At 41.9% G+C, this 10,798-nt stretch overlaps 1 protein-coding gene across 2 annotated transcripts in view; it reads left to right on the forward strand.

Moving 5' to 3' along the window:
- Positions 1–8,872, forward strand: part of BAK1 (BCL2 antagonist/killer 1) — a 44,108-nt gene extending 35,236 nt beyond the window's left edge. For both annotated transcript variants that reach the window (XM_060233281.1, XM_060233282.1), the window contains exons 5-6: positions 7,759–7,939; positions 8,662–8,872. In XM_060233281.1, coding sequence (XP_060089264.1) covers positions 7,759–7,939; positions 8,662–8,766 — 286 coding nt within the window. In that variant the 3' untranslated portion in view covers positions 8,767–8,872. The remainder of the gene's footprint in view (positions 1–7,758; positions 7,940–8,661) is intronic.
- The last annotated feature ends 1,926 nt before the right edge of the window (positions 8,873–10,798 follow it).

A 10,798-nucleotide genomic window follows, 5' to 3' on the forward strand; every position in this document is an offset into this window, starting at 1 on the left:
CCTTGCTTTTAAATTGTGTTCTGCCTTCCCTCCTCTCCCCTTGCCACTTCATCAGCATGTAGGGCAAAGGACAGAGTCAGATTGTTTACTGCATCATTCAAATGTAAATTGGAGATACTTCTGTCAGTGGCTTTCTAGGTTACAACTGGATTGCAGGATCTGCAAGAATCCACTGCTTGTTTGATACACATGCACTGATAGTTAACAGTGCATGAGAATATGATTTGGACTTGTACAGCAGGTGTGGTTTTCCTGTTTTTTATTTTGATGAAATTGTAATGTGACTAAGCCATAGCTCTATTTTCATGTGACTTTTTGAAGGCTGATCTGGTGATTGGAATTTCCAGAGCAAGATCAACCCTTGAGAAAAGCACATCCTTCCTCTCCAAGAAGTGCACATTTTAGTTAAGTGGTAGGGAAGTACCTAGAAGCTAAAATGACTAAACTGAGGCTTTCATACTTTGCTCATGTCATGAGAAGACAAGAGACACTGGAAAAGGCAGCAATGCTAGGAAAGTTGAAGGCAGGAGAAGAGGAAGACCCAACATGAGATGGATTGAGACAGTCAAAGAAGACAGGGCCCTGAGTTAGCAAGACCTGAACAAGGCTGTTAACAGTAGGATGTTTTAGAGGTCATTAATTCATCGGGTTGCCATTAGTCAGAATTGATTTGACAGCACATAGCACACACAAGGAAGTACCCAGATTCCACTAGCAGGTAAGAGCATAAGAACATAAGAGAAGCCATGTTGGATCAGGCCAATGGCCTATCCAGTCCAACACTCTGTGTCACACAGTGGCTAATATATACACACACACACACTGTGGCTAATAGCCACTGATGAACCTCTGCTCCATATTTTTATCTAACCCCCTCTTGAAGCTAGCTATGCTTGTAGCCGCCACCACCTCCTGTGGCAGGGAATTCCACATGTTAATCACCGTTGGGGTGAAGAAGTACTTCCTTCTATCCGTTTTAACCTGACTGCTCAGCAATTTCATTGAATGCCCACGAGTTCTTGTATTGTGAGAAAGGGAGAAAAGTGCTTCTTTCTCTACTTTCTCCATCCCATGCATAATCTTGTAAACCTCTATCATGGCACCCCGCAGTCGACGTTTCTCCAAGCTAAAGAGCCCCAAGTGTTTTAACCTTTCTTCATAGGGAAAGTGCTCCAAACCTTTAATCATTCTAGTTGCCCTTTTCTGCTCTTTTTCCAATGCTATAATATCCTTTTTGAGGTGGGGTGACCAGAACTGTACCCAATATTTCAAATGAGACTGCACCATCAATTTATACAGGAGCATTATGATACTGGCTGATTTGTTTTCAATTCCCTTCCTAATAATTCCCAGCATGGCGTTGGCCTTTTTATTGCAATCGCACACTGTCTTGACATTTTCAGTGAGTTATCTACCACGACACCAAGATCTTTCTCTTGGTCAGTCTCTGCCAGTTCACACCCCATCAACTTGTATTTGTAGCTGGGATTCTTGGCCCCAATGTGCATTACTTTGCACTTGGCCACATTGAACCTCATCTGCCACGTTGACGCCCACTCACCCAGCCTCAACAGATCCCTTTGGAGTTCCTCACAATCCTCTCTGATTCTCACCACCCTGAATAATTTAGTGTCATCTGCAAACTTGGCCACTTCACTGCTTACTCCCAACTCCAAATCATTTATGAACAAGTTAAAGAGCATGGGACACAGTACTGAGGCCTGCGGCACCCCATTGCTTACCGTCCTCCACTGTGAAGACTGCCCATTTATACTCACTCTCTGCTTCCTATTAATTAGCCAGTTTTTGATCCACAAGAGGACCTGTCCTTTTACTCCATGACTCTCGAGCTTACTAAGGAGCCTTTGATGAGGAACTTTATGAAAAGCTTTCTGGAAGTCAAGGTAAACAACATCTATTGGGTCTCCTTTGTCCACATGTTTGTTCACCCCCTCAAAGAAATGTAACAGGTTAGTGAGGCAAGATCTTCCCTTACAGAACCCATGCTGAGTCTTCCTCAGTAACTCGTGTTCATCAATGTGCCTACTCATTATGTCCCTGATAATGGTTTCTACCAACTTTCCCAGTATTGAAGTCAGACTGACTGGCCTGTAATTTCCCAGATCTGGAACCCTTTTTAAAGATGGGGGTGACATTTGCTACCTTCCAGTCCTCAGGAATGGAGGCAGATTTCAGTGAAAGATTACATATTTTTGTCAGGAGATCCACAAGTCAGCTTTGAGTTCTTTCGGAACTCTTGGATGTATGCCATCTGGACCTGGTGACTTATTAGATGTTAATTCGTCTATCAGTTGTAGGACCACCTCTCTTGTCACCTCAATCTGACTCAGGTCTTTCAACACCCCTTCCAAAATAAGTGGTTCTGGAGAGGGCAAACACTTCTCATCTTCCACAGTGAGGACGGAGGCAAAAAATGCATTCAGCTTCTCAGCCATTTCCCTATCCTCCTTCAGTAATCCTTTTACCCCTTGGTCATCCAAGGGCCCCACTGCCTCCCTGGCTGGTTTCCTGCTTCTAATATACTTGAAGAAATTTGTATTGTTGGTCTTTATGTTTTTTGCAATATGCTCCTCCTTTTTGCCTGCCTGATCACAGTCTTGCATCTAATTTGCCACAGCCTATGTTCCCTTTTCTTAATCTGACTTGGATTAGCTTAGACTTAGATTAAAGGAGTCCTTCTTACCTTTTGCAGCTTCCATTACTTTGTTTGTTAACCATGCAGGCCTTTTCTTATACCTGTTTGTGCCTTTCCTAACTTGTAATATATATTTTATCTGAGCTTCTAGGATTGTAGTTTTCAGTAGCCTCCAAGCTTCCCCAAGGGTTTTGACTGTATTTACCTTTCCGTTCAGTTTCCTCTTCACATGCCTCCTCATCTCAAAGAATTTACCCCTTTTAAAGTTAAACGTGGTTGTGCTGGTCTTTTGGGGCAACTCTCTATTTATACAAATTGTGAAATCAATAACGTTATGGTCGCTGCACCCAAGTGGTGCGATCACTTTTCTCTCACCGAGTCTTGGGCATTACTTAGGACCAAATCCAGGATCGCCCCACCCCTGGTAGGTTCTGAGACATCTGCTCCATAGCACAGTCATTGAGAGCATCTAGAAATTCAATCTCTTTCTCTCGACTTGAACACATATTGACCCAATCAATCTGTGGGTAGTTAAAATCATTTATTACGACATAGTTTTTACGTTTGGCCACGATCTTTAAGCCTTCCATCATATTATAGTCATCCTTTATCTTTTGATTTGGTGGCCGATAACAAACTCCCATAGTTCCAAATCAAAACCTCTGCTTTTTGCCCAATTATACACGGGTTCCCATTCCTCCTGACATTTTTGCAGATTACCATCTCTTAATCTTGTGGACATTAAATCAGATTCGGCGGTATCTAACAACTTGTTAATAAATTCCTCTCTATTAGGAATATTGTTCGTCTTCCAGTATTTAGCGTACAAAATCCTGGCAATAGTGACTATATATAATACCAGCTTCAATTTTGGTATAGGGAGGTTTTGTCTACAGATACCTAACAGATACAATTCTGGAACATGGTTAAGTTGTACCTTTAAGATTTTTTGAATCCAAATATTAACTTGAGACCAATATTTTCTCGCTCGATTACATTGCCACCATATATGAAATAGCGATCCTTTAGCTCCTTGACACTTCCAACATTTATTTGAGTATGTGGGGTATATTTTTGCCAGTCTATCTGGAGTAAGGTACCATCTATGTACCATTTTATATAGATTTTCTTTAAGATCTGCTGGTCTTATTAGTTTTAAGTTCCGTTTCCACAGTTTTTCCCACTCTTCGATATCTATGTTATAGCCAAAGTCTTTTAACCAACGGATCCATGTTTCTTTTACAACTTCATCTTGCATTTTGGTCTGTAGTAACCAATCGTATACTTTGGAAATTATCTTATGCTTAGAGTCCAAGATAAGATCTAGTTCAATAAGTTTACTGGAGAAACCTTTTTCTTTATCTTTCTGGAATCTTGATTTAACTTGGCACTGAAGCCACCAATTTAACTTAGAAAGTTCTTCCTCGATCAATTCATTCTGATTATTTAATAAGTATGCGTAGTCTTGTGGATTGTCCCAGTCATATAGATTGGGGTGATTCAAGGCCTCTATTGGAGATAGCCACTTTGGAGTATAAGTATATTGCACTTTAATTTCATCCCAGATCTTGAACAAGGATTTTCTTATTTCATGTCTGAAGAAGCGACCCGTTTTTATAGGAGTTCGGTACCACATATAGTTATGCCATCCTTCTCCCCGTCCGGCACCCTCTAGAATCATTAATCTCTTATTATCCAACTTGCACCAGGCTCTCAACCATGCAATGCAAGACGCCTTATAATACAGGTTCCAGTCTGGGAGAGCCAGGCCACCTCTTAATTTACTATCTTGAAGTACTTTCAGTTTTATTCTGGGCTTCTTGGCTTGCCAAATAAAAGTCTTGATCATAGAATTGAGTTGTTGGAAAAAAGATCTGGGCAAAATAATTGGAATTGTTTGAAAAAGAAATAAAATCCGTGGGAGGATGTTCATTTTTATTGTAGCGATTCTACCTAAAAATGAAATCTGAAGGTCCTTCCAGATAATCAGGTCATTACGTATTTCTTTCAAAATTTTCTCGTAGTTGTCTCTGTATAAGGTCTTAAGATCATTTGTCAGCTGAATTCCAAGATATTTTATCTTCTTTTCATACTTGAAACCTGAGAGCTGTTCTAATATTTCAATTCGATCTTTCTCCATATTTTTCGCCAGAATTTTTGTCTTAGCAACATTCAATTTAAACCCCGAAATTTCTCCAAATTCTGACAACCTTTGCTTCAAAAAAGATACCGAAGAGATAGGTTGTTCCAAAATAAAAACCAAGTCATCTGCAAATGCCAACGTCTTATATTCCACATCCTTTATTCTGGTTCCTTGAATACGTGTATCTTCTCTAATCTTCTTAATTAAGGGTTCTAGCGTCAAGATGAATAACAAAGGGGATAACGGACATCCCTGCCTGGTACCTTGTTCTATTTCTATTAAGTCAGACATCACACCGTTGAAATTTACTTTCGCTGCCTGTTTTGAGTAAATTGCTTCAACCATTCCAGAGTACTTTTCCCCACAACCAATTGCTGCCAATGACATCTTAATAAAATTCCAATTAACATTATCGAACGCCTTTTCTGCATCTACCAGGATAGTAGCAAATTCTTTGTCAGGATGCTCCTTATAGTACTCGATCAAGTTTAGTAGTATCCTCACGTTCTGACTCATCAGACGACCTGGAACAAAGCCGGTTTGGTCTTCATGAATTAGGCCGGCGATAACCTTCTTTAATCTGTTTGCCAATATAGCAGCAAATATCTTGTAGTCACTATTCAATAATGAAATTGGCCTATAATTCTTAATTTCTGACGGATCCGTACCTTCTTTGTGAATAAGTGAAATTTTCTTTCCATGAATCTGGAATCTCTCCTAAATTATAAACATTCTCAATTACTTTCTTGAAGGGAAGCAATAATGGATCTTCAAAAGTTCTAAAAAATTCAATCGGAAGTCCATCCGGACCTGAAGTCTTGTTAGTTTTTTGTGCTTTAATTGCTTCCACTATTTCCTGCATTGAAATAGGATTCTCCAAACTTGTTTGTTGTTCCTTCGTTAATTGGTTCATTTTCAGATCTTTCATATAATCCTCTTGCTGTAATTTCACAATATTTTGTTTTCTATACAGATTCCCATAAAATCTTTGAATAATGTCTTTCAACTGCGCATTTTGAAACACTTCCTCATTCCAACTCACCAATTTTACTTTGAACACTTCTAGCATTTGTATACAAACATCTGTAATTTCCCAGGCAAGCTAGGGCCGCAACCTTCCTCCTGCTGCCTCGAGACTTTGGCAGACAGTCCATACTGTTTGTCACCATCTCAGTGGACAACTCTGATCCATTACCCGGTAGAAAAGTAACAGCTAACCCTTCATCTCTTTGAGATGAGTCCTCCCGAACCAGAGACATTTCATCTCCTGTCGGCTTTCCCCCAAGATTTAGTTTAAAAACTACTCTGCCACCTTTTTGATTTTAAGCAGCAGCAGCCTTGTTCCATCTGCAGATAAGTGGAGAACGTCTCTTTTGTACAGCTCCCGCTTGTTCCAGAAAGCATCCCAGTGCCTAACAAAGTTAAACCCTTCCTCCCTACACCGTCTTCTCATCCACACATTGAGACTTCTAATTTGTGCCTGTCTCTCCAGCCCTGCACATGGAACAGGTAGCACTTCTGAGAAGGCTACCTTGGATGTCCTGGCCTTTAGTCTCCTGCGTAGCAGTCTAAATTTTTCCTCCAGGACCTCACGACTGCATTTCCCCACATCGTTGGTGCCAACATGCACCACGACCTCTGGCTCCTTCCCAGCACTGTCTATCAGCCTATCTACTACATGCGTAATGTCCGCTACCTTTGCACCAGGCAGGCAAGTCACCATACGGTCAGTACGCGGTTTTGCCACCCAGCTGTCTACTTGCCTAAGGATCGAATCACCAACTACCAAGACACCTCCCCCTCTCCCTGCCCAGGGATGGTTCCTTGGCGCGAAAGGATACCCGCTTACCAACTGAAGAAGAGGTCCCTTCTGAAGGTGCATTCAGCATGGTGCCCAGTTCCCTCTCGACCCTCATGCTCTCTGGCAGCAACGGGGCTGCCAGTGACCATAACAGGGCTGCCACGTTCAGAGTGGGGCTCATTTAATACGTCCCCGAGAGTATTCTCCGAGTGCCTAACTGACTGTCTCTGCTTCTCCAGGTCAGTCATCTCGGCCTCAAGGGTACGAACTCGTTCCCTGAGGACCAGGAGCTCCTTGCATCGAGAACACACTCAAGACTTCTGTCCTGTGGGCAGATAGTCATACATGTGACACTCAGTGCAAAACACTGGAAAGCCCCCACCCCCCTGCTGGCATTCTGCCTTCATGATAGCTTTTTAAAAAATATACATCCCCCTTTTAAATCCTGTTTGTTTATGTGGCTCCCCTTCTGGAGGTTCAACTTACCTTATTGGGAACACAAAGAAAATAGGGATCTGGGTTCCTGGTCCTTACACAGCCCCCAGGCCAAGAGCCCTTTAGCTCTTGCCCTTCGGCTCGCAACAAAGGCTTACGCCTCTGGCAAGGCGCAGCTTAATAATGCAAAGAGGGTGGGGAACACAGCCACTCTTAATCAATCAGCAACAATCACCTTCAGTCACCTTCAGCCCACTCAAACCAAACAGACAGCAGTTCCCCAGCAACCACAAACTTAGAATTTTCAGCAGTCACACAAACTAAGAAATTCTCAGCAACTTCTCCAGCTGCTTAGAAAGCCAAACCTCACCCTTATAGCACTTATTCTCTGCTCTCTCTCAGAGCTCTCTGAAATGTATCTGCTGCTCCATCAGACAAAGGAATAACAAGATAATGTGATTAAAGGATAAGCTTATGTCTCCCTAGACAGCATAAAAATGGTGCAGGCGGGTGGTTGGCTGGCTGATTTTTTTGTATCTTGCTGAAGCTTAAGTGCCTTGGCTGTGTGCAGATGAACACACCAGCACTATATTGCACCACTGGGTGTCCAAACAATGCTTTATTGCTTCCAACAGAATATGAACCAGTGTCCCGGTAGAAGACAGCAAATTGCCTGTCGTTAAAGATAGCCCTAACTTTAAACTAAGCTCCTCTTTTCCACAGTTTGTTTGATAGTGGCATAAACTGGGGCCGTGTGATAGCACTGCTGGGCTTTGGCTACAGGATGGCAATCCATGTATACCAGCAGGGGATGACTGGCTTCCTGAGGAGAATCACTCGTTTCATAGCAGACTTTGTGCTCCACAACCACATTGCCCGGTGGATTGCCCAGCAAGGAGGATGGGTAAGTCCTTGACATATTATATATATATATATATATATATATATATATATATATATATATATATATATATATATATATATATATATATATATAAAACATTTCTCTTAACATTGAAGTGGCTTAAATCTGATCTGAGAGGATGCTCACCACCACTGGATCTTCTCCCTTAGCTGTTGATAAGAAGGTTGTGTGGCCTCTTTGTTCTTCTGCCAGGTTCCCCCATAGCCTGTCCTCTGATAAACCCACTGGCATCTCAGCCTCTTCCCTGTGACTTTTTGGTACCAGGTGGTCACCTCTGAATCTGCTGGACTTTCTCTCCTTGCTTTGCTTCTTCACATGGTTCTTCTGTGCTCCAGTTTCCTCAAGTGTCAGACCCTCCCAGCTCTCCTTCAGCAGGAGTAAGCCCATCTGTTCGGGGCTTTTAGAGCCATTTTAAACATTTTCTTCCTGAGAAGTGAGGAAAACATGATATAATGATATGCACATCTTTGTGCTTGGAAGTTGCAATGATCACGGATTCCCCGAAAGTGACTGGTTATGGAATCATATTTTCTACTTTAATATTTGTTTCTGTCTCTGAGGAAGGATGCAAGAAATCTTTTCCCCACACTATCTGACAGACAGAAATTCATTTTTCAGGCCCTCAGGCACCTTTCTTTCCAAAATATTACAAGAAACAGCTGCAGACTTTTGAAAGTAACAATACTTTTCTCTCTCACTAGGTGGCAGCAATGGACTTAAGCAATGTTTACTTGAAGTACATGATGGCTTTGGCAGCGGTGATTTTGCTGGGTCAATTTGTGATAAGTCGCTTCTTCAGGCCATGACTGAGGGGGGAAATTCTGGTGGCCACATGCATGCCAGCTATTGATGTGCTGCTCTGTGGTGATGCTTTCAAAGTAAGAAGCATTCAAGAAACAACCAAAGGAAAAACCCCATTGCGACGGGCAACATCAATTCCAATGTGACATCAGTATATTTAAAGCAGGGAATCCACAGTGTAGTATTAAAAAGCACGGAAGAGGATTTATTATTTCTGGAGGCCACAGGAGCCAGCCGTTGCTCAAGGCAGAGTCGCAGTGTTGTGTGAAAGGGGAGAGATGAGCTGTCTCTTCGACAAAGTCTCTAAGAACAAATCCTTTTCCAGAACCATCTCAGGGCCAGTTCTAATACAGCCTTTTGCAGCTCCATCCCCATGGAAATCAGAAGCATGATGGGCTGTGTGCTCTGCATATCTGCATTAGGAGCACTCCTTCCCATCTCTTGGAACTTTTCTGGTGCTGTAAAAAATCATGTGGCATTCAGCTGATTGGGAGAATGTGCCTGTCTGCCCCTTGATTTATTGGCAGGTCCTTTTTTATGAGTATATGTGACATTTATTGAGGGGGCAGTCAAACATCACCTGTTCCTTTGGGTGGAAAGATTCTGTCAGGAGTGCAGCATCTGACATGGGCTTTAGGGCAGGGTTTCTCCACATTATTAGGACATTCCTCACCCAGGCATTGTACTTGGTGCTTGCCAGTGGCTCTGTCTTGTCATGCTCACTTTTTATTATTCTGTATTGGTCCTTGTCTGTCAGCTAGCAGAGAGAGCCAGTTGTTTTGAAAGGATCCAAATCAATACTTATTTCTGTTCCATTTTGATCTGGAGGATGCCCGGTGTTTCCTGTAGTACATCAACATCATTATCCTGTGCCTTTTCACAGTGAACATCAATGTGGCAAAGAATGGAGGGGTGACTTCATCCTGAGCTGTAGGAGACACTGACATGTGAAGAGTCTAGCTCCAAACAGTTTTTGGCTTTTAAAAACTATCTGTATTCCATATTTTTTCTGATCCTGCTTCTAGATATTGCTGTGTTGAAATCTTGGATAAAACATCAATTGACTTCAGTGAAGCCAAGATTTCAGATGCGCAGCTGAGGGTTCACATGCAATCAGGGGCACACGTATGTGGAGTGGATTCTTTCTTTGCTTTACAAAGCCATAAAAATGTTAATATTTAGAGCTTCTTAGCAGCTCTTTCATGGCTCCCTTTGTTTTACCAAAAGCTCTTAAATGGGAAATTTGAAAACAACCCAAGTTTCTTCTGTCCATCCTGGAAGTTTGCATTTTAAAAGAATGCTTTACCTGGATTTTCTTTTAAATGCCTTCAGGAATATTTTTGTTTTGTTTAAATTTTTAATTTAGCTATCACTCCCATAATTTCAGCCCAATCCTGTGGAAATTTACTCAAGAGGTAAATTTGATTAAATTCCCCTTGAGTATGATTCCAGCACCTTAAATTTCAAAGTTACTTGTATTTTACAAGGTGAGAGCAAGCTATTTCAAGAAAGCCTTTCAAAGAAATTCTGTCTAAAGTTCCATGGATTAGAATGAACTGTCTGACTCACTTAGTTTATATCTCTCAGCTTGAGATGCTATTCAGGGGATCACCAATCTTGTTGAAACAGTGGGCCAAGTAGAGAACAACAAAACAGCTGCCATGGGGGTGGTGTCCAGTCACTTGGGAGATTCCACAGCATGTTAGGAGGTTCCAAGCCAAGCATTATTCTGTGATGAAGACATGGGTGCTCCCTGTTGACACAAAGTTGATGTCTCCTCCTGAAAAGCCTCGTACTTCAGTGAGTTGAAGTAAAGTGAACACTGACCTTTGCTTTTGGAAAGAAGCAAGTGGACACCAGAAAATACATCAGTAGGTACCATGGTGTCATCATGCACCATATTGGGGATTACTGATACCTGTTCTGATAGGTGCCTTCCATCACCATCTCATGAAAGGTGGCCAAGACTTTCTTGGCTGTGATGTTCAGAACAGTTGAATGTGTAATGAATATTACTGTATTTGTGAAGTTCTGTAC

Source organism: Heteronotia binoei, chromosome 2, assembly GCF_032191835.1.
Source record: "Heteronotia binoei isolate CCM8104 ecotype False Entrance Well chromosome 2, APGP_CSIRO_Hbin_v1, whole genome shotgun sequence".
Classification (NCBI taxonomy): domain Eukaryota; kingdom Metazoa; phylum Chordata; class Lepidosauria; order Squamata; family Gekkonidae; genus Heteronotia; species Heteronotia binoei.